The sequence below is a fragment of the Trachinotus anak genome, unplaced genomic scaffold (assembly GCF_046630095.1).
Source record: "Trachinotus anak isolate AG129_WGS33_773 ecotype Australia unplaced genomic scaffold, CSIRO_AGI_Tana_v1 ptg000014l, whole genome shotgun sequence".
Taxonomy (NCBI): Eukaryota; Metazoa; Chordata; class Actinopteri; order Carangiformes; family Carangidae; genus Trachinotus; species Trachinotus anak.
The window spans coordinates 5,131,064-5,155,500 of record NW_027273865.1 but is presented as its reverse complement, the minus strand read 5'-3'; the positions used below and the strand labels follow the sequence as shown (position 1 = coordinate 5,155,500).

Sequence of the window (24,437 nt, the reverse complement as noted above, 5' to 3'; positions counted from 1 at the left end):
ATAATGATAAATTTTATTGATATAAAATAAAATGCATATCAAAGAGGAGGGAAGTCAAATAAAAATGACAATTACAATTTAAAGTATAATAACATGAAATTTAAATTAAATCACTCTACATAATCGAGAAATAGCAGTACATTCATAATTACAGATTCTAGGTCAAAGCAATAACCACAAATTTATTTTCATTTTATTTTTCTTAATCTTATTTAATAAAAAATAATAATAATCTTAAATCTTAACTGAATACATTCGTGAGCTACTGCACAATTTGAATTCCAAGGGATTAATAAAATATTTTATCTATCTATCTATCTATCTATCTATCTATCTATCTATCTATCTATCTATCTATCTATCTATCTATCTAATTTTTCAGACATAGTTTAGTTGTGTTAATCCAGATCCACCCACAGTGCAGGCTGTCTCACCTTGTGTTATCTGTGCTGTCTCCAGGTACAGAAGGAGAAGCTTCATGCAGAGCTGAAACAGGTGTTGAGTCAGAAGAGAAGTCACTTGAGAGAGTCAACCTGCCAACTGGCCCAACCAGAGATGGATTCAGAACCCACAGACAAACAGACAGTAAGTGGAGTCTGATTGAACACTGTCAATGTGACTTTTCAGGCTGAAATCTTTGTTACTTTTGTTTGCACCTGTGCACATGTCTGCAATCTGTTTATTTACCATAAAACATCAATGGAACAGGACATAGATGAAGATGCACACTTGAACACAAAGTCACTCCAATAGTTGATAATGTACATGACTCACTTTTTCCTTTATGAATCGTCTACAAGTTATTTCCTTTGTATTTTGAAAAGTGGATGTAGTCCAAGAACTGAGTGACCTTTCCTCCATGACAGTTTAATGGATAAAATGGATCCAGACGTGAAGTGTGAAGTGACAAATAACTGTACAGTAAATTTTGCACTCACTGAAGCAAGGGAAGCAAAATATAAAGAAGTATCCAAGCCCTTGTGCATTTGAAAGAGAAAAAAGAGAGAGAAAAAAAGAAATACAAGTCAGAAAAAATACTGTTTTTCATGTTATGTGTGATGAAAGCAGCAGAATGTAACTTTGAAGATTTGTGGGTCCAAATGCTATTGATTTCAGCAGCCACTGTTGTATTTGATCAGGCACTGCAACTATTGCAACTATTGCAGCTCTGTTATATAATGCAAATTAATAAAACCAGTAAAGTTTTACATGAAATAAATTACCTTAAAATCTGTCATTACAGAAAGAAAATGCCCATTTGGAGCCATGTTCTGCTGCTAGGAAATGCTGTCCAAGTTGTCTGGTGGCATTTTTCCTTGACTGATAATACCATTAAACTAATATAATATATTTCGTTCACATTACACTGGTCAGTTTATAACATTTTACTCTGCTACAACACCAAAATTAAGGGTTTCACTTTCAACTAATGTATTTAATTATTACTGCAATATCATAATTATTACACAATTAATGTACTTCCTCTCAAAAACCATTATTGTAGCCATGATTTAACACTGAAGAAGCCTATTAATCAGGGGTTGGTTGTTGGCTGGATCGAATGGGATAGGAAAGTCTGACCAATCGCCTGCAGCCATTTTGAAAAATGCCTGCCACAGCCAGCCCAATATCCAGTTTTGTTCCCAGTATATCTATGAATGATTTGGTGCTATCACAAAATGAACAATTGTTATAATACGTTGAGCTATGCCACTCTGCTATTGTTCTAGGTGATAATAAAAGTTGTCTGTGTGTGTTTTAGCTTGTGGAGGAAGCCTCTAAGTCAGTGGAAATCGTGGTGGAGACAGAGGCAGGGGCTGGAGCTAGCGGCTACAGTGTGACTGGTGGAGGAGAGCGAGGGATCTTTGTTAAAGATGTCCTCAAAGACTCTCCAGCTGCCAAACATCTCAGTTTACAGCAAGGTACCTGCAATTACATCAGATTCATTAATGGAACATGCTCCTTATAATGTTAACATTAATAAAATCCAAAGAGGAAATCCAATGAAAACATGTGCACTGCAAACTCTGGTGAATGTGTGCACTGGGTTTGTGAGAACTGATGCTTTGTTCATCACTATAGTACTGTTGAATATTCACTACCATTTTTAACTCTAGATAAGTTTTCGTAATTATGCAACCACTAAGATATAGAATAGAAAAACAGTACCTTCTACCATATTTCATTACATTAAAACCACAAGTAATACATATTACATAATGTTTATGTTTATGTTAATTATTTATGTTGTTATTTTACAGACTATGATATGGAAGGAGATACAAAAGAAAATATGCAAGGGGGAAGAAAAAATCACTTTGATTTTGACTTTGGTTCTAACAGAGGACTCATTCATTCATGATGTTTTCTGTGTGAAGGTGACCAGCTGCTCAGTGCCAAGGTCTACTTCGACAATGTGAAGTATGAAGATGCTCTGAAGATCCTTCAGTGTGCGGAGCCGTATAAGGTCAGCTTCCAACTGAAGAGGACTATCCCTGGAGCAGAGGTCAGCGTGCGGCCTCGAGTTCCCAGTGTGGAGGTCAAAGGTCCCAAAGCCAAGATGGCCAAAATGGTAATCAATTATACACTGTATTCATATGTGGTATGTATTTTCTAAATTAAATTGTGTGGTTTTAAATAAAGTAATATTTTCAGTTATAATCAGACTTTAGTACCTATTTAATACTTTAATACGTCATTAAAACTCCTTAGGCTTTTATAGGATTTTTTTTTTCCAACTTTGAAATTAAATTATAATTTACACTATGTGTCCAGTGTTTATAAATACCATTTAGTCAAATCTTTTAGAGCCTCAAATTAGATATAAAACTCATTTGTACTTTCTATACACTTTCAGTTGTTTAATTATTCAATAAGAGGTAGTACCATACTCAAATGGGAGCCCTTCAAACAGCCTCTTGTCATTTACGTGTGTATTTCAGAGTGTAAAGGGCACCAAGCCATTCAAGACCAAGAAGAAAAGAGGTGGTCGTTTTGGTCTGAAGAGGCTAAAAGAAAAGCGCAGAGAGGAATTGGTGATAGAGGGCACACCACCCAGGCTGGAGATAAGTGACGTGGACGTGGAGTTTTCTCTCCCCAAATTCAAACAGAGGAGGAGTACGAAGGTTGACGTAGAAAGAGCTGGAGGAGCAGCAGCTGTAGGGAAGGCAAAGAGGAAGATCAGGTTGGCCTTGTTTGTGTACCCTTTGTGCTTTTTTTATGTTGAAATGGTCACAGTTAAAGCATCTTAAAAGGTTATTTTGAGAAACGCTTTGACAGTTTTCTTTTTATAGTATTAAACTAAATGTAACTTTTTTGGGCTATTTGACAATGTTGTTTTCTTCTGTCCTTTCTCTACACTGTTCTCTCAGGTTTCCCCATATGAGAGCAAAGGGAGGAAAAGTGGAAACAGCACAACTTGAGGGACAGGTGAATATTTCTCCATCTGAGATGCCTGAAGCTAAAGTGAAAACCAAAGAAAAAGGACACAAGTTTGGAATCACCTTTCCTAAGACCAAACACACAAAGTCAGGCTCAGCTTTGGAAACTGGATCTGTGGGGCTGGAGCCGCCAAGTGTGAACATCCAGCCACCATCAGTGGAGATCAGTTTGTCTGGTGATAAAGACATGGATGTGGAGAAGGGAGGTCTTAAGCTTAACTCGCCTGATGTGGAATTTGCATTCCCTTCAGGAAAGGCTGATGCATCTTTGCCCACTGTGAAGGGAAAGGCAGAAATAAAAGTTCCCAAAAGTGACATCAAAGGAGGAACTGATGCAGCTGAGGGAAAACCTGATGTAGACATAGGCAAAGGAGGCAAAGGAGATGCAAAGCTCAGAATGCCAAAGTTGAAACTACCCAAAGTTAGACTCTCACGTCATTCAGATGAAATAGATGGTGAAATTAAAGTTAAAGCTGAAGGGCTGAAAATGCCTCATGCTGACCTAACAAAAGTAGAAATAAAAGGAGAAGGGGAGATGCAGCTCCCTGAAGCAAATATAACAAAACCAAAGATGGAGGGTGATCTATCAGGAAAAGCTGCATCTATTCATATGCCTTCTGTTGATATTTCTTTACCAAAAGTCAAGGGAACGTCTGACATGGACATCTCAGTGCCCAATGTTGATTTGGAATTGGACACTGGACGACGTATACCTGATGAGGTGGAGGGCACTTTCAAAGGGCCCAAAATCTCCTTGCCAAAGGTTGATATCTCATTACCAAAGATGGGATCACCTGATGTGGATATTGAATGCCCTGAAGGTGGAGGGAAAATCAGTGTACCCTCTGTAGACATGTCTCTCCCAAGGGTGAAAACAGAGGGTGGAGATGTGGATATGGACTATTATGTTGGTGGTGATGGGATGTTCAAAATGCCGGATTTTGATATATCTCTCCCAAAAATTAAGTCACCAGAAGGAGAAGTAAATATAAAAGGACAAGAGGTGGAAGGAGGCATCAAGTTGCCAAAAGTAGACTTGACCCTTCCCAAAGGCAAAGTGGGAATGACTGATATTGACGGAGCAGGAAAATTTAAGTTACCATCATTTGACATATCCCTCCCTAACATAAAGACAAGTGAGGTTGAAGTCGACATTGAAAGCCCTGAAGTGAAAGGTGGTAAATTTGAAAAGGCCACACCTGATGTTTCTCTACCCAAAGGCAAAATAGAGAGAGACATTAAAGTAGAAGGGCATGCAGGGAAAGGAGGAAAAATCAAAATGCCAACCTTCGATGTTTCTTTACCTAAGCTAAAACAACCAGAGGGTGACATGAACATGAAGGGGCCTGAATTTGAGGGTGAAGGGAAGATCCAGATGCCCTCAGTTGATATATCTCTACCAAAAGTAAAGTTAGACAATGACATTGAAATAGAGGGTCCATTGGATGTCAGACTCCCTAAGATCAGAACATCTGGAGCTGAGGTTGACTTGCAAGGACCTGGTATTAAAGGAGGGAAAATTGAGGTGCCATCAATAGGCATTTCTTTACCAGAAGGTAAATCCAAGGGTGAGGCTCATATAGAGGGAAAAGGAGACAAGTTTAACATGCCTTCATATAATGTAGCTCTTCCAAAAATGAAGTCAACCGAGGGAGACGTTGTTTTAGAGGGACCTAAATTCAAAGGTGGAATGGTCAAGATGCCTACTGCTGATATCACTGGTATCCCGATTCCCCAAGGGAACCTAGAGGGAGATTTCAACATTGATGGTGGTGAAGTAAAAGGAGGCAAAGTCAGCATGCTCTCCGTGGACATTACTCTCCCGAAAATTAAGCTATCTGAAGGAGACGTCAAGTTAGAATGCCCTGAACTTCCTAATGTTGACTTTTCACTTCCAAAGGCAAACTTAAAGGGGAACATGGAGCTTGAGGGCTGTGGTGGTAGCAGGCCCCAGTTCAAGATGCCAGCTTTTAACATTTCAATCCCAAAGATGAAAACCAAAGAGGGAGAGGTTGACATTGAAGGACCTGAAGTCAAAGGAGGAGCAAATCTGAACATGCCAGCACTGGATATCTCTCTCCCTGCAATGAAACCACCAGAGGGGGAGATAAAAATTGAAAGTCATGAAACCAAAGGAGGAAAGTTCCAGATGCCTTCTTTTGATATGTCACTACCAAAGATCAAATCACAGGGAAGAAGTATTGATATGGAAGGTCCTGAGTTGAAGGTTAAATCACCAAAGGCAGATTTAGACATAAAGGGAAGTGAAATTAAAGGAGGGGAAACTGACATGCCTTCAATTGATATCTCTCATCCAAAAGCAAAAGCAGAGGGTAAGATAGATATTGAGGGACCCTCAGGAAAAGGAGGCAAGTTTAAAATGCCTACATTTGATGTATCCCTACCAAATGTGAAGATACCTGAGGGAAATGTTGGCCTTAAGGGACCCTCAGTTGACATCTCTATTCCAAAAGGAAAAGCAGAGGGTGACATTGAAACTAAAAGCAAAGGAGGACATTTTCATATGCCCTCATTTGATGTTTCTCTTCCGAAAATAAAATCAAAGCAAGGCGACATCAATATTGAGGGACCAGAAATGAGAGGTGAGGAAATTAAAATGCCAACTATTGACATTTCATCCCCTCAAGGCACATTAGAAGGTGATATCACTGTTGAAGGTGAAGGAAAAGAAGGCAAATTCAGTCTGCCATCCCTCCCTGCAGTACAATTTCCTGAAGGAGATGTGAATTTTCAAGGTCCGAAAGTCAAAGGTGGAAAGTTTGAGATGCCAAAAATTGACTTCTCACTTCCTAAAGGAAAAGCACAGGGAGCCATTGATATTGACATTCACTCTAGAAAAGATGGGAATATTGACATACCATCCTGTGATACTGGACTTCCTAAAGGAAAGGTCACAGGTGACATAAATGTTGAAGGCCCTGAAGGCAAAGGGGGGAAAATAAAAATGCCAAAATTTGACATTTCATTACCTAAGGTAAATTTTCCTGAGGGTGATGTCAAATTAAAAGGGCCCAACATCAAGGGAAGGAAGATTGACATGCCAGACATTGATATTTCACTCCCCAAAGGAAAAGCACAAGGAGAAATAGAAATTGAAGGATATGCTGGAAAAGGAGGCAAGTTCCATATGCCCTCTATTGATATCTCTCTTCCTAAAATGAAAGCTAAAGGACCAGAGATCAACATAGAAGGTCCTGAACTTAAGGGAGGAAAAATCAACATGCCAGACATTGACCTTTCACTTCCCAAAGGAAGTACTGACCTCAGTATTGAGGGTCCTGAGGTAAAAGAAGGCAAATTGAAAATGCCCAAATTTGATGTTTCACTTCCAAAGATGAACCTACCAGAGAGCAATGTCAAAGTAGAAGGACCTGATGTTAGAGGAAAGATCGAAATTCCGGCAATTGATATTTCACTCCCTAAAGGCAAAGTAAAAGGGGATGTTGACATTGATTTGTCTTTACCAAAAGTGAGTCTCCCAGAAGGTGATGTCAAAGTGAAGGGCCCGGACATCAAGAGAGGGAAGATTGAGATGCCAGACATTGATATTTCACTCCCCAAAGGAAAAGCAGAAGGAGAAATTGAAATTGAAGGACATGCTGGCAAAGGAGGCAAGTTCCATATGCCCTCTATTGACATCTCCCTTCCTAAAATGAAAGCCAAGGGACCCGAGATAAATGTTGAAGACCTTGAAGTTAAAGGTGGAAAGCTAAATATGCCAACACCAGATCTTTCTGTGTCCAAAATAAATTCTCCTGATGTTGATGTCAGCTTTGAAGGTCCTGATGTTAAAAAAGGAAAGGTCAACAGCCCAACTGTTGACATTTCACTTCCCACAGGAAAAATTGAGGGTGATATAAATATTGAAGGGCCTGGGGTGAAAGGAGGGAAATTCAAAATGCCAAAGTTTGTCGTTTCTTTACCAAAAGGGAGTCTTCCAAAGGTTGATGCCAATTTGGAAGGACCAGACATGAAAGGAAAAATTGAAATGCCAACTGTTGATATTTCACCTCCAAAGGGAAAGCCAGATGTAAATATTGACATTGGTGGGCACAGTGGTAAAGGAGGCAAGTTTCACATGCCCTCAGTTGATATCTCTCTTCCTAAAATTAAAGCAAAGGGAGTTGATGTTGATATTCAGGGACCTGAAGTCAAAGGTGATGTGTCACTCCCAAAAATTAAGTCTCCAGAAGTAGATATCAGCCTTGAGGGTCCTGATGGTAAAGGAGGAAAGTTTAACATGCCATCTGTTGATATTTCACTCCCCAAAGGAAAAGTTGAGGGTGACCTTGATGTTGAGGGCCCTGAGGTGAAGGGGGGTAAGTTTAAAATGCCAAAATTTGATGTATCTTTACCGAAAGTGAGTCTTCCAGAAGGTGATCTCAAAGTAAAAGGCCTGGACATCAAGGGAAGGAAGATTGACATGCCAGACATTGATATTTCACTCCCCAAAGGAAAAGCACAAGGAGAAATAGAAATTGAAGGATATGCTGGAAAAGGAGGCAAGTTCCATATGCCCTCTATTGATATCTCTCTTCCTAAAATGAAAGCTAAAGGACCAGAGATCAACATAGAAGGTCCTGAACTTAAGGGAGGAAAAATCAACATGCCAGACATTGACCTTTCACTTCCCAAAGGAAAAGCTGATGCTGACCTCAGTATTGAGGGTCCTGAGGTAAAAGGAGGCAAATTGAAAATGCCCAAATTTGATGTTTCACTTCCAAAGATGAACCTACCAGAGGGCAACGTCAAAGTAGAAGGACCTGATGTTAGAGGAAAGATTGAATTGCCAACAAGTGATATTTCACTCCCTAAAGGCAAAGTAAAAGGGGATATTGACATTGAGGGACATGGTGGTAAAGGAGGTAAGTTTCAAATGCCCAAAATTGATATCTCTCTTCCTAAAATAAAAGCAAAAGGAGCTGATGTTGATATTGAAGGACCTGAACTTAAAGGTGACATTTCATTTCCAGAAGGAAAACTTGAGGGTGACCTAAACGTTGAAGGGCCTGAGGTAAAAGGGGGAAAGATTAAAATGCCGAAATTTGATGCGTCATTACCAAAACTGAATCTCTCAGAGGGTGATATCAAAGTGAAAGGCCCGGACATCAAGGGAGGGAAGATTGAAGTGCCAGACACTGATATTTCACTACCTAAAGGGAAAGCAGGAGGAGAAGTTGAAATTGAAGGACATGCTGCCAAAGAAGGGAAGTTCCATATGCCCTCTATTGACATCTCTCTTCCTAAAATGAAAGCTAAGGGACCCGAGATAAATGTTGAAGGCCTTGAAGTTAAAGGTGGAAAGCTGAACATGCCATCACTCAACCTTTCTGTGTCCAAAGTAAAATCTCCTGATGTAGATGTCAGTATTGAAGGTCCTGATGTTAAAGGAGCAAAGGTCAACAGCCCAACTGTTGACATTTCACTTCCCAAAGGAAAGCTTGAGGATGACATAAATGTTGAAGGCCCTGAGATGAAAGGAGGGAGATTCAACATGCCAAAATTTGATGTTTCTTTACCAAAAATGAGTCTCCCAAAGGTTGATGCCAATTTGGAAGGACCAGACATGAAAGGAAAAATTGAAATGCCAACTGTTGATATTTCACCTCCAAAGGGAAAGCCAGATGTAGATATTGACATTGGTGGGCACAGTGGTAAAGGAGGCAAGTTTCACATGCCCTCAGTTGATATCTCTCTTCCTAAAATTAAAGCAAAGGGAGTTGATGTTGATATTCAAGGACCTGAAGTCAAAGGTGATGTGTCACTCCCAAAAATTAAGTCTCCAGAAGTAGATATCAGCCTTGAGGGTCCTGATGGTAAAGGAGGAAAGTTTAACATGCCATCTGTTGATATTTCACTCCCCAAAGGAAAAGTTGAGGGTGACCTTGATGTTGAGGGCCCTGAGGTGAAGGGGGGTAAGTTTAAAATGCCAAAATTTGATGTGTCTTTACCGAAAGTGAGTCTCCCAGAGGCTGATGTCAACATAAGAAGCCCAGGCATCAAGGGAGGGAAGATAGACATGCCAGACATTGATATTTCACTCCCCAAAGGAAAAGCACAAGGAGAAATAGAAATTGAAGGATATGCTGGAAAAGGAGGCAAGTTCCATATGCCCTCTATTGATATCTCTCTTCCTAAAATGAAAGCTAAAGGACCAGAGATCAACATAGAAGGTCCTGAACTTAAGGGAGGAAAAATCAACATGCCAGACATTGACCTTTCACTTCCCAAAGGAAAAGCTGAGGCTGACCTCAGTATTGAGGGTCCTGAGGTAAAAGGTGGCAAATTGAAAATGCCCAAATTTGATGTTTCATTTCCAAACATCAGTCTGCCAGAGGGCAGTGTTAAAGTGGAGGGACCTGAGATGAAAGGAGGAAAGATGACAGCAATGCCAGCTGTTGACATATCAGTTCCAGTAGGGAAATTGGAGGGAGATAGCAATATTGAAGGACCATCTGGAAAGGGAAAGTTTGAAGTGCCAAAAGTTGACTTACATGGTAAAAAAGGTGGTGGGCTTCACATGCCAACTATTGACATAAATCTCCCAAAGTTTGATTTTGACCTCAGTCTGAAGGACAAAAGCGTCAAAGTGGACACCAGTGTTCCTGACGTCCCAGGAAATTTGGAGATGTCTGGTCTTAAAGGGGATATTAAACCAGCCAAGTTGAAAGTTAAGAGTGCAGACATTGAGACAGCGGGTGTAGAAGGTACAGGTGCATCCCTCAAACTTCCTTCTGTCAAACTACCGACAGTTGACATTGCCGCTCCAAAGGTGGATTTAGACTTTGGCCTCACAAAACCAAAAGGTGACGATGTGGAGGTGGAGCTTCTGAAAGCAGAGGGAGGGAGGCCTTCTTCAGGTGGCAGCTTTGATCTACCTGATGTCTCCCTCAAAGTCCCCAGTTTTACTTTTCCCAGGTTTGGTGGAAAGTCTAAAAGTGGTGATTTGGAGATATCAGGAAAAGGCCCCAAGGGAGATATTTCCCTCAGTCCACCACATGTGGAGGGAGCGATTAGGACACCATCAGTAGAATTTGATGGGGATGGAAAAGTTAGGGTGAAAAAACCTAAAATCAAATTGCCATCATTTGGAATATCCAAAAAAGATGCAGACATATCAGTGTCTTGTCCCGATGTGGATGTTAAAGTGAAAAAGGGGAAAACTGACATTCCAAAGCCAGAAATCAATGTTGAGGGCCCCAACGAGAAATCAAAATACAAAGTGAAATTCCCCAAGTTTAAAATATCATCACCAAAAGGTAAACTGCCAGAAGGAGAGGTTGATGCTAAATTGGAGGCAGATGTGGAAGGGAAGGGTGGCTTACATGCACCCGATGTCACTATCAAACTACCCAAATTCTCCATGCCAGGATTTGGCTTCAAAGAAAAAGATTTAGGTAAGCCAAGAGGTGACCTTGAAGCTAAGACCAAGGTCAAGATGCCTTCTGTTGAGCTTTCATTACCTGCAGCCAAAACACCAGAAACTGAAGTTCTTCTTCCCAAAGCAGAAGTTGATGTGTCAGAAGCTGATATCAAAGGTTATGAGGGAAACCTTAAAATTCCCAAAATACCAACAATTGATGTTTCCATTCCCAAAATAGACTTGGATGTTTCCCTGCCAAAAGGAAAGTCTCCAAAGATTGAAGGACCAGAGGTGGAACTAAAAGGAGGTGAAGGAAAATTCAAAATGCCTCACATGTCAATGCCATCAATAAATGTGTCTCTTCCTAAAGGGAAATCTGGAAATCTTAATGCATCTGACCTTGAAATAAATGCTGAAGGAAATGGCAAATTTAAGATGCCTGATGTCAAAATGCCCAGTGTTGACATAACCTTGCCAAAACCAAAGAGTGGAAAAATTGATACTCCACATCTTGAAGTAGAAGGAGAAGGGGGCAAATTCAGAATGCCTGGTATCAAAATGCCAAACATTGACATATCTCTGCCCAAAGTAAAGACTGGTGAATTTGAGGGACCTGATGCTGAAATGGAGGGAGGCAGGAAGTTGCCACATGTCAAAATGCCAAATGTTGGCATTAACCTGCCAAAAATGAAAACTGCAAACACTGATACACCTGATGTGGAAGCAAAGGTGGAGCTCAAAGGGGAAGGTGGAAAATTCAAGATGCCACATCTCAGCATGCCCTCTGTTGACATTTCACTTCCAAAAGGAAAGATTGAAGGTCCAGAAGTTGAAATGGAGGGAGGTACTGGAGGAAAATTCAAAATGCCTCACATGAAAATGCCAGGTGTTGATATCTCACTGCCCAAAGGCAAGCTTGAGGGTCGAGAAGTGGAGATCAAAGGGGAAGGTGGAAAATTCAAGATGCCACATCTCAGCATGCCCTCTGTTGACATTTCACTTCCAAAAGGAAAGATTGAAGGTCCAGAAGTTGAAATGGAGGGAGGAACTGGAGGAAAGTTCAAAATGCCTCACATGAAAATGCCAGATTTTGATATCTCACTGCCCAAAGGCAAGCTTGAAGGTCCAGAGGTGGAGGTCAAAGGGGAAGGTGGAAAATTCAAAATGCCACATCTCAGCATGCCCTCTGTTGACATTTCACTTCCAAAAGGAAAGATTGGAGGTCCAGAAGTTGAAATGGAGGGAGGAACTGGAGGAAAGTTCAAAATGCCTCACATGAAAATGCCAGATTTTGATATCTCACTGCCCAAAGGCAAGCTTGAAGGTCCAGAGGTGGAGGTCAAAGGGGAAGGTGGAAAATTCAAGATGCCACACCTCAGCATGCCCTCTGTTGACATTTCACTTCCAAAGGGAAAGATTGAAGGTCCAGAAGTTGAAATGGAGGGAGGTACCGGAGGAAAGTTCAAAATGCCTCACATGAAAATGCCAGATTTTGATATCTCACTGCCCAAAGGCAAGCTTGAGGGTCCAGAGGTGGAGGTCAAAGGGGAAGGTGGAAAATTCAAGATGCCACATCTCAGCATGCCCTCTGTCAACATTTCACTTCCAAAAGGAAAGATTGAAGGTCCAGAAGTTGAAATGGAGGGAGGAACTGGAGGAAAGTTCAAAATGCCTCACATGAAAATGCCAGATTTTGATATCTCACTGCCCAAAGGCAAGCTTGAAGGTCCAGAGGTGGAGGTCAAAGGGGAAGGTGGAAAATTCAAAATGCCACATCTCAGCATGCCTTCTGTTGACATTTCACTTCCAAAAGGAAAGATTGAAGGTCCAGAAGTTGAAATGGAGGGAGGAACTGGAGGAAAGTTCAAAATGCCTCACATGAAAATGCCAGATTTTGATATATCACTGCCCAAAGGCAAGCTTGAAGGTCCAGAGGTGGAGGTCAAAGGGGAAGGTGGAAAATTCAAGATGCCACATCTCAGCATGCCCTCTGTCAACATTTCACTTCCAAAAGGAAAGATTGAAGGTCCAGAAGTTGAAATGGAGGGAGGAACTGGAGGAAAGTTCAAAATGCCTCACATGAAAATGCCAGATTTTGATATATCACTGCCCAAAGGCAAGCTTGAAGGTCCAGAGGTGGAGGTCAAAGGGGAAGGTGGAAAATTCAAGATGCCACATCTCAGCATGCCCTCTGTCAACATTTCACTTCCAAAAGGAAAGATTGAAGGTCCAGAAGTTGAAATGGAGGGAGGAACTGGAGGAAAGTTCAAAATGCCTCACATGAAAATGCCAGATTTTGATATCTCACTGCCCAAAGGCAAGCTTGAAGGTCCAGAGGTGGAGGTCAAAGGGGAAGGTGGAAAATTCAAAATGCCACATCTCAGCATGCCTTCTGTTGACATTTCACTTCCAAAAGGAAAGATTGAAGGTCCAGAAGTTGAAATGGAGGGAGGAACTGGAGGAAAGTTCAAAATGCCTCACATGAAAATGCCAGATTTTGATATATCACTGCCCAAAGGCAAGCTTGAAGGTCCAGAGGTGGAGGTCAAAGGGGAAGGTGGAAAATTCAAGATGCCACATCTCAGCATGCCCTCTGTTGACATTTTACTTCCAAAGGGAAAGATGGAAGGTCCAGAAGTTGAAATGGAGGGAGGAACTGGAGGAAAGTTCAAAATGCCTCACATGAAAATGCCAGATTTTGATATCTCGCTGCCCAAAGGCAAGCTTGAGGGTCCAGAGGTGGAGGTCAAAGGGGAAGGTGGAAAATTCAAGATGCCACATCTCAGCATGCCCTCTGTTAACATTTCACTTCCAAAAGGAAAGATTGAAGGTCCAGAAGTTGAAATGGAGGGAGGAACTGGAGGAAAGTTCAAAATGCCTCACATGAAAATGCCAGATTTTGATATCTCGCTGCCCAAAGGCAAGCTTGAGGGTCCAGAGGTGGAGGTCAAAGGGGAAGGTGGAAAATTCAAGATGCCACATCTCAGCATGCCCTCTGTTAACATTTCACTTCCAAAAGGAAAGATTGAAGGTCCAGAAGTTGAAATGGAGGGAGGAACTGGAGGAAAGTTCAAAATGCCTCACATGAAAATGCCAGATTTTGATATCTCGCTGCCCAAGGGAAAGACTGAAGGTCCAGAGGTGGAGATGAAAGGGGAAGGTGGAAAATTCAAAATGCCACACCTCAGCATGCCCTCTGTTGACATTTCACTTCCAAAAGGAAAGATTGAAGGTCCAGAAGTTGAAATGGAGGGAGGAACTGGAGGAAAGTTCAAAATGCCTCACATGAAAATGCCAGATTTTGATATTTCACTGCCCAAAGGCAAGCTTGAAGGTCCAGAGGTGGAGGTCAAAGGGGAAGGTGGAAAATTCAAGATGCCACATCTCAGCATGCCCTCTGTTGACATTTCACTTCCAAAGGGAAAGATTGAAGGTCCAGAAGTTGAAATGGAGGGAGGAACTGGAGGAAAGTTCAAAATGCCTCACATGAAAATGCCAGATTTTGATATCTCTCTGCCCAAGGGAAAGACTGAAGGTCCAGAGGTGGAGATGACAGGGGAAGATGGAAAATTCAAGATGCCACACTTCAGCATGCCCTCTGTTGATGTTTCTCTTCCAAAGGGAAAGATTAAAGGTCCAGAAGTTGAAATGAAGGGAGGAACTGGAGGAAAGTTCAAAATGCCTCACATGAAAATGCCAGATTTTGATATCTCACCGCCCAAAGGCAAGCTTGAAGGTCCAGAGGTGGAGATGAAAGGGGAAGGTGGAAAATTCAAAATGCCACACCTCAGCATGCCCTCTGTTGACATTTCACTTCCAAAAGGAAAGATTAAAGGTCCAGAAGTTGAAATGGAGGGAGGAACTGGAGGAAAGTTCAAAATGCCTCACATGAAAATGCCAGATTTTGATATCTCACTGCCCAAAGGCAAGCTTGAAGGTCCAGAGGTGGAGATGACAGGGGAAGATGGAAAATTCAAGATGCCACACTTCAGCATGCCCTCTGTTGATGTTTCTCTTCCAAAGGGAAAGATTAAAGGTCCAGAAGTTGAAATGGAGGGAGGAACTGGAGGAAAGTTCAAAATGCCTCACATGAAAATGCCAGATTTTGATATCTCACTGCCCAAAGGCAAGCTTGAAGGTCCAGAGGTGGAGGTCAAAGGGGAAGGTGGAAAATTCAAGATGCCACACCTCAGCATGCCCTCTGTTGACATTTCACTTCCAAAGGGAAAGATTAAAGGTCCAGAAGTTGAAATGGAGGGAGGTACTGGAGGAAAGTTCAAAATGCCTCACATGAAAATGCCAGATTTTGATATCTCGTTGCCCAGAGGCAAGCTTGAAGGTCCAGAGGTGGAGATGAAAGGGGAAGGTGGAAAATTCAAAATGCCACATCTCAGCATGCCCTCTGTTGACATTTTACTTCCAAAAGGAAAGATTGAAGGTCCAGAAGTTGAAATGGAGGGAGGAACTGGAGGAAAGTTCAAAATGCCTCACATGAAAATGCCAGATTTTGATATGTCACTGCCCAAAGGCAAGCTTGAGGGTCCAGAGGTAGAGGTCAAAGGGGAAGGTGGAAACTTCAAGATGCCACATCTCAGTATGCCCTCTGTTGATATTTCACTTCCAAAAGGAAAGATTGAAGGTCCAGAAGTTGAAATGGAGGGAGGAACTGGAGGAAAGTTCAAAATGCCTCACATGAAAATCCCAGATGTTGATATCTCACTGCCTAAAGGAAAAATTGAAGGTCCAGAGGTGGAGATCAAAGGGGAAGGTGGAAAATTCAAGATGCCACATCTCAGTATGCCCTCTGTTGACATTTCACTTCCAAAAGGAAAGCTTGAAGGTCCAGAAGTTGAAATGGAGGGAGGAACTGGAGGAAAGTTCAAAATGCCTCACATGAAAATGCCAGATTTTGATATCTCACTGCCCAAAGGCAAGCTTGAGGGTCCAGAGGTGGAGATGAAAGGGGAAGGTGGAAAATTCAAGATGCCACATCTCAGCATGCCCTCTGTTGACATTTCTCTTCCAAAAGGAAAGATTGAAGGTCCAGAAGTTGAAATGGAGGGAGGAACTGGAGGAAAGTTCAAAATGCCTCACATGAAAATGCCAGATTTTGATATCTCACTGCCCAAAGGCAAGCTTGAAGGTCCAGAGGTGGAGGTCAAAGGGGAAGGTGGAAACTTCAAGATGCCACACCTCAGCATGCCCTCTGTTGACATTTCACTTCCAAAAGGAAAGATTGAAGGTCCAGAAGTTGAAATGGAGGGAGGAACTGGAGGAAAGTTCAAAATGCCTCACATGAAAATGCCAGATGTTGATATCTCACTGCCTAAAGGGAAAATTGAAGGTCCAGAGGTGGAGATCAAAGGGGAAGGTGGAAAATTCAAGATGCCACATCTCAGCATGCCCTCTGTTGATATTTCACTGCCCAAAGGAAAAATCAAAGGTCCAGAAGTTGAGATGGAGGGAGATTTAGGGGGAAAGTTCAAAATGCCTCATGTGACAATGCCAGATGTTGATATCGCTCTTCCAAAAGGCAAAATTGAAGGTCCAGAGGTTGAGATAGAGGGAGGTGCAGGTGGGAAATTTCAAATGCCTCATATGAAAATGCCCTCTTTTGATATTTCTCTACCCAAAGAAAAAAATGGTAAAATTGAAGGAGCAGAGATGGAGATTAAAGGAGAGGGAGCCAAATCTAAAATGTCACAGATGATGATGCCCTCAGTAGACATTTCACTGCCAAAAGGAAAGACTGAAGGTCCCAAACTTGAAATTAAGAGTGAGGGGGGGAAGTTCAAGATGCCAAAAGTTGACATATCTCTCCCTAAAGGAACACCTTCAATTGAGAGTACAGGTATAGAGCCTAAAGGGGATGGAGGACAGTTCAAGATGCCTAATGTGGACATATCTATCCCTAAAGGAAAATCAAGTATTAACACACCAGAGAAGAGAGTGGAGGCAGAGGGTGGAACCATCAGGCTACCTCATATCAAGATGCCAAAAGTTGATATTTCATTTCCGAAAGGCAAAAGTAAAGATGCTGAAGCACTTTCTGTAGAAATGGAAGACACAGGAGGCAAGGCACAGATCAACTTACCAACCATCGTGGCAGGAGGGAAAATTAAAGATCCACAAGTCACATCACCGGACCTAGACATTAGTGTGACACCTAGTAAATCTAAACAAGACACAGAGGCTCATGCAAAAGCAAATTTGCATGTTGAAGGAGAGCACAAAGGTCTGAAACTTAAGATGCCAACAATAGATATTAAAGGTCCAAAAGGAGACTTGGAGCTTATAGGATTTCATAGAGGAGAGGGCAAGAAGGACAGGAAAAAAGTTGAACTACCTGACTTGGATCTCAATACAGCAGGAACCAGCAGCAAAGTGAAGGGACCTAAAGTCAAAGGAACAAAATTCAAGATAGGATTGCCAAAAAAGAAAGCTGGCAGAGATGGAACCGCAGAAGCAAAAACTTGCAAAACCTGTTGCAATGAGGAGTTAGGTGGTCAAGTCAAACATGTATGCAAGGTTAAAGAAAGATGTGAATATGAAGTTGAAGTTGAAACTCACAATGGCCATAAAGAGGACAAAGATCGTATTAACATCCCAGTGCAAGAGGTTGCACTACCAGGTGTTAGTCTGAAAACAACACAAGACTTAGCCAACCTAGAAACAGCGGGAGAAGTTAACCTCTCATCAACCAGTACAGAAATCAAAGTCCCAAGGATCCCAGACATAGAGTTTGATATTGGTACATCACAAGATGAAGATGATGACAAAATAGAAAAAAGCAAGAAAATCAAAATCCCTAAGTTTGGTGTCCCATTACCCTCCATTTCCTGCCCTGAGGGAAGAATCTATGGGCCAGAAATTCAGTATGAGGGCCCTAAAATGCCCAAAGTAAAGAAAGCTGTTTTTGTCTTGGTAAATCCTCCCCAAATAGATGAACCTGCTCCATGCACAGGGCTCCTAGAAGAAGAGCCAGCCACTGAGGCTGAGACAGGGGACGTCAAAGTAAAATTGCCCAAAATCAAAATGAAGAAGTCCAAAGATAAATCAACTCCTGTGAGCACAGAGAGAGAGGGGGAGGGAGAAGAGAAGTCAAAGGGAGGGAAGATGAAAATGCCCAAAGTGTCATTTTCTCCAGGCAAATCAGGGTCCTTTGATGTTACTCTCAAGCAAGAAGGTTCAAGTCTCAATGGTGAAAAAGATGCAAGTCCTCACAAAGGCTCCAAGGATGATAAAGGGACATTCAGTGGCAAAATCAAACTCCCAAAAGTGGAGTTCAGCAGTCCATATGGCAAAATGGCTGCTGGGGAGGATGACACAGAAATGAGTGTGAAACTGGGAAAGGGACAGCAGAAATCAACAGCAGAAGTAGGGGGAGATGCTAAAGGGCTTCAGGTAAAATCAGGCAAGATATTTGCAGGTTTAAGTGAGGAGACTTCGAAGGATGTGGTGTCATCACATGCCAGAACAGATCTGCTGGACAGGGACAGCTCAGAGGCTCCAGTTGGTTCTTCAATGGAGTTCAACTCAACAAAGGTGCAGGCTTGGACTGAGATGGAGAGCAAAAGCAGAGAGTCTGAAGAAAGAGAATCTTCCCCCTGGTTCAAGGTCCCTAAGTTCACCCTGAAGCCACACTCCACAGGTAAGAATAAATAATAATATATAATAAGATACATAATACATAATAAGAATAAAGGAAACCTCAAACAGAGATAACAAGATAACAGGAAAAATTAGATATGGATGCTGGCATTCAAGTCAAACATGTTTTATCAAACACTAGGGGAGTAAATGACTTGATTCCTTGTTTACAAAGAATATTATGAAAAGTTATCTTTATTTGATTTTTTTTTCTTTAGAAGAAACTCCAACAAAAGTCAGATTTTTATATGGTTAGTACTGTTCACCCTGTGTTATGTCTTCTCTGCTTCTGGTATAGCTTTGTCAAATCCCCCCAAAAATAACCAGGGTTATCTCTGCTTTAGGCTCAGATAATACATATTTCTAGCATGGTACTATGTTACAAACTGAAGAGTTGAGTTATTATGTATAAACTTTGTATGTGTTATTTATTGCAATATACACTGAATAATACGAAATTTATCCTTGCTACTACCTTTGATGTTTTTGTTTTTATTCTAAAAATTAAATAATATATCATCTCCTGTTTTGTCCCTGCTACACAAGGCTAAGTTTCTTTTCCCTTTTCCTCTCTTACATGCTTCCCTCTTGATTTCTCCACCTATCCTCCTCTCATTTCCTTACCTCTACTTGCCTGCACTTGTTTCCTCTCTTCCTCCCCCAGGCTTCCTCCAGATAACCCCAGAGGGTTCTCCTCAGGCCCAGCGGAAGGGGGAGGTTGGAGGTGAGGTAGACGTCTTGGGATCTTTCTGCCTTCACACCTCAGCGCTCGACTTCACCACGCAGGAAATGTCAGAAGAACGCCAAGTCTCCTCCGCTGAGGAGGGAACTGTAACCATGGTGACCAAAACCACCAGAATCACCAAGCGCACGGTTACCACAGAGACGCAAACAGGTGAATCTTCGACAACGACAACAACTACTCAACAAGTGTCAGACTTAAACTACTGAGATGCTGTAATAATATCTTAAATGTCTCTTCATTTTTATGTTTTTCTTTGGTGAGGTTGCAGTGTTTTTGTAAGTTTCTGCAATGTGGCAAACCTCTCTTAAGGAAATGTCTTTATTTTATATTTTAATAAGTAAAGTATGAATGTGATGAAAAACAGTGACATTTCATTAACCAGCAATATCGTCATTATTACAGCAACAGAGTAATATATACTTCCCTTTTTCATTGTAGATGTTACTATTTTTTGTTTTGTTAGTTTAGTCCAAATTATTTATCAGATTTTGTTTGGTTTTAAAGGTTTCACTCTGAATGTAAACATGTCAGATTGTTTCATTATTTATTGTTGTTTGTGTGTTCAAAATGAGTCATTTACTCATATCAGCATCATGGATTTAACCACGATTTTATGATTAGTTCAAAATAATTCATTTTGAACCACTACAGTACAGGCCTAAGTAATATTTATGTAAATATAACTATATAATTGCTTTTTTAAAGCAGTAGCCCTTCAATCTAAAGTGTAATTATTTTCATATTCACCAGAGTCAGGAGTAGAAATTATATTTTTTGACCTGATAACCTATTTTGTTTGTCTTGAAGGAAAAGTGTGAGCTTTTTGAGATTATGACCTATTTTCATTTGCTGCCATAGTTTTATATTTTAAGCATTTAGCTGGTGCTGTTACCCAGAGATAGTCACGGTGTGTGAGCAGGACACTCTGGACTCTATCTGCTGTGGGGATCAAATCTGTAACCATCTGGTTACAGTTTGCTCTTGAACATCTAGGCCAACCTGCTGCTAATCTATTTTTATATTTATGTTTTTACTGTACACTACCAGAAAAAGACACCAACCCCTGACTGATCAATAGCAACCCGGGAAAAAAATTTGTGATTTATAGGTGATGTTGGGCACTTTAACAAAATAAGTGAGAGGAGTTTTAAAGGTAAAACTATAAACCCTTTTTCTCTTAACGCTTTGAGAATATCCCTCTAAAAATCAGGTGACCATAAGGCTGCTACAATGAGAGACCCGCTAAGGAGTGGCAAGCCTTGATCTTGCACAAACACCATCATGTAGCAAAATATGTCCTCTAAAGACAGAAGAGAGGGGATCAACAATAAGAGGACCAATGCATGTTTTCCTTTGGATTAAAATGCCTTTATTAATCTGACATTCTTCTGTTTCTCATATAATTATTTCTGACAGTGTCACAGAATAACTTACAGATGTTAAAATGAATAATGTCAGTTTAATAACAGTGCCTTTTTCCCTTATTTTTCACAAAGTGTGCCCTCCATTTAAAATATGACTTGCTTTGAAATGCAGGGAGAAAAGCCTTGTGCTGTCTTTTAGATATTTATTTTATAGTTTTGAGTTTCATTCCCAAATGCAGTAACTACCATTTGAAAAAATAGCCACTAAAATGTTGTCAGCTTTCAATTAAAACTTTTGAAAAGCAGTGATTTTATACACTACTCATAGCCATATACTTACAAAATAAGAATTTCACAGGATGCAAAAATCAGATTTTTTCAAAAATAATGAGCTATTATTCAAGTGGATGTGAAATGTTTGAGAATGAACACTTTTCACTATACTTGGTTTACTTTATAGGTTGGTAGAAAGAATGAAATGGTGTGATAAAATGCACGAAGAGGTCCTGACAAATCCACTCCCACATTTTTACATTAACAACTTTTAACACTTTGCCTGTTTTGCAGGTGATAAATAGATTTTTGAAACCTGGGGTCGAGAATAGTGGCATGTCACGGTAACACGCACTGAGTAGTATCTATATGTATAGAGATTTTTACATTTCTGGTTTAATCAAGTCTTCAATTTTCTTTTAGATTATAAGGGTTTTCAGTGCCAAGTGTTTTTGTCAAAGCTGCATTGGAATGACTGTTGGTTAAGATGTTACATCAATAAAATAATATTCACACAAAAAATAATTGATCACTGATGTCTTGACCTTCACAGTGGCTGAATTTATTATGAAGGCTGTCGGTTTATTGGTGTGTCCTTGTATCCTGGGGTTTTCAGTGTACAAAATCCACTCAACATGTATCAGCCTGAATCATTCATACATCTATTATATACCCACATATCCACTGCAGGAGGCTGCAAGTTATTTTGGGTAAAAGGTGACTGATAAATCCAAATTTGGAAGAAAACACACTGGTATCGAAGATCATTTTCACCAAGAAAAGCAAAAAAAGTGAGTGATTTAGATAGAAATACCCATGGTAACTGGAACAAGTAAACCAGGATTTTGACTTAGTAACTCAAACTTTTTACTAATAGGTCAAAATTTACTATAAGTACTAGCCAGAGGTGGGAGTAAGTCACTCATGTGCAAGTCACAAGTTTTAGTGTTGAGAAACAAGTCAAGTCCCTGCTGTAAGTCAAGCAAGACAAGTCAAGTCAATGATCAGGTCAAGCAAGTCACAAACTCTGATGATGTACTTCCACATTTAAATCAGTTAAAGATAGTGGTCTTGAAAAGTTTAGTTTTTATTTCCAACATTAAAGAAAACTGCAGCTGTTTGTATCTTATAAATCTTACAGATGTTTGACATTCTGTGGAAATGTAGAGTCTTGATCTCTGACTGCAGCCACCCACCTCTGCCAAGAAGGTTTCTGTCACCCATTTGTGTTTAGTTTATACACATCACTTGGTGGCAATTCAAAAAAAAGATAAACAAGATGATGCTCAAAGTAAATACATTTGGCATTTTAATATTTCACTGTTGTGATTTTTGCATCTATAAAATCTGGAGTGTTGCACTGTGGGATTACTATAGGAAAGTAAAGTACATGCCATGGACATTATATTTTTGTCTTCTGGGATTTTCACACAGTTTCTAGAGTTTTTATTCAGAATGGAGCCAAATATAAAAGATCTCCGCTGTGGAGCAGCTCTGCAGATGAAACACCTTGTTGATGAAAGAGGTCAGAGGAGAATGGCCAGACTGGTTGGGGCTGGCAAAAAGACTACGGTCACTCAGATAACCACTTTTTGCAACTGTATTGAGCAGAAAAGCATCAGAATGAACGACATGTCAAACTTTGGGGTGGATGAGCTACAACAGCAGAGACCAGGTCAGGTTCCTCTCCTGTCAGCCAAGGACAGAAACCTGAGGCTGCAGTGGACACAGACTCACCAACACTGGACAGATGAAGACTGAAAAAACTTAGGCTGGTCTGATGGATCTGGTTTTCTGCTGAGGCAGCAGATGGTAGGGTCAGAATCCATGAATCCATGGAACCAACCTGCCTTGTACAGTCCAGGCTGGTGGTGGTGGTGTGATGGTGTAGGGAATATTTTCTTTCATACTTTGGGCCCTTGATACCAATCAATCATGGTTTGAATGTCACAGTCTGAGTATGACCATGTGCTTCCCTTTATGGCCACGGTTTACCATCTTCTAATGGCTACTTCCTGCAGGATAATGCACCATGGCACAGAGCAAAACAAAACAATGCTCATTGTACTTCAGCTGCTTCCCCAGTCTCCTGGTCTGAATCCAGTAGAACACCTTTGGGATGTGGTACAACAGGAGATTGGCAGCATGAATCTGCATCTGGCAAATCTGCAGAAATGATGTGATTTAGTAATGTCAATATGGGGCTGAATCTCAAAGGAAAGTTTCCAGCATCTTCTGGAGTCAGTCACATGAAGAACTGAGACTATCCAAGACCAAAGGGGGGCCTTACCCAGTGTTAGTGTGGTGCTCCCGATAAAATGCTCAGGAGATTGGATAAATTTACACACTCAGAACTCAGACACTCAAATAACTCTATAGTATAGGCCTATAGGGAGTGATTTCTGACAGAGGCACAGCTTTAACATCTCAGTCACTGTAAGAAAATGCTGGATCTAGTCAGTCTTCTGCAGGACTGGATATAAAGAGCAGATACAGCAGAACATGGATGTGCATAAAAACTGATCACTCTGACCTGTGGACATAAAAAGTTCACTGTTATATCAGATGCTTCACTTAAAAACACTACAGTGGGCATTAACTGCAGAAAGCAAAAGCACAGCACAACAAAAATATTTCAGGAGCATGTTATTGTCACCTTTAGATTAAACCTAAATCAGTCCCCAAGAAAAGGGAGTGAGAGAAAAGCTTTCTGAGATGAATCAGAGTCACAAAAGCACATGAATGAGTCTTATTGAAAAATAACTGGAGAGGAGGGACTTTGGAGGAGAAAGTGATAAACTATTCACAGGGTGCATGACGTCTTCCCATTGTGTGTGTGTGTGTGTGTTCCCAGTCTACTCATCTGCTGCTGTGATGATGCTGTGCTACGTAGGCTACAAGGGTGAATGTATGTGAGGGGGTATTAATGCTGTATGAGGAGTGAACAATGCCACAAGAGAGAGGGGAAGTGACAAGAAAGAGGCTGCAGCTTCACCTTTACTGTTTTCAGTTGATTTCACAGGACAGAGCACATTATATCTCACTGCTGATGGTGAAGCTTCTCCTCGCACAGAACATAAGATGAGACATTTCGAACGACATTGCACAAATAAGTAGCAGTATCTTATTTCATCATTTCAATCATCATCTCAAATCTGTTAAGTCTAAATTTAAGCTGTTGAGCACATCACATACCTGCGTGTCAAAACACCCACGCCTATTGTTTTGTATGTAAGCCCACATATTGGCAGCATCTTTGTTGATGGACATCACCTTGTCAGCCTACATCCCTGTCCTATTTCCCAGCGCTGATGCATGTCATCAGGAAAAGTAACAATTTTATCAAACTTGCTCCCCAGATCAGAGCATATCAGCTCCTGAACCTTGAATTTACTTCTGTCTGTATGACGTTTAAGGGCATCAGATAACATGCATCAAATAACAAGTTGCTCCACAATGTGGGGAGATTTGCATATAAGTGTCCCATGTTGCTAAACAGGGACGCTGAGAGTGCTGCAGCACGCCCATCCCCATTCACGAGCAACTCAAGTTTTCAAGGTTTCCCTTAATAATTGCATTGT

The 24,437-nt window shown here is 40.9% G+C and overlaps 1 protein-coding gene across 4 annotated transcripts in view; it reads left to right on the top strand.

The window, feature by feature from the left end:
- The window catches only part of prx (periaxin), a 38,401-nt gene extending 17,020 nt beyond the window's left edge, over positions 1–21,381 (top strand). The window contains exons 4-11 of one of the 4 annotated variants that reach the window (XM_071495767.1): positions 460–585; positions 1,763–1,922; positions 2,379–2,572; positions 2,943–3,184; positions 3,372–12,271; positions 12,473–13,153; positions 14,459–18,475; positions 19,139–21,381. In XM_071495767.1, coding sequence (XP_071351868.1) covers positions 556–585; positions 1,763–1,922; positions 2,379–2,572; positions 2,943–3,184; positions 3,372–12,271; positions 12,473–13,153; positions 14,459–18,475; positions 19,139–19,425 — 14,511 coding nt within the window. In that variant the 5' untranslated portion in view covers positions 460–555 and the 3' untranslated portion in view covers positions 19,426–21,381. Of the gene's footprint in view, positions 1–459; positions 586–1,762; positions 1,923–2,378; positions 2,573–2,942; positions 3,185–3,371; positions 13,154–14,458; positions 18,476–19,020 lie in introns of all 4 variants that reach the window. The other 3 variants (XM_071495769.1, XM_071495766.1, XM_071495768.1) reach the window with 3 other exon arrangements.
- Positions 21,382–24,437: the final 3,056 nt, after the last annotated feature.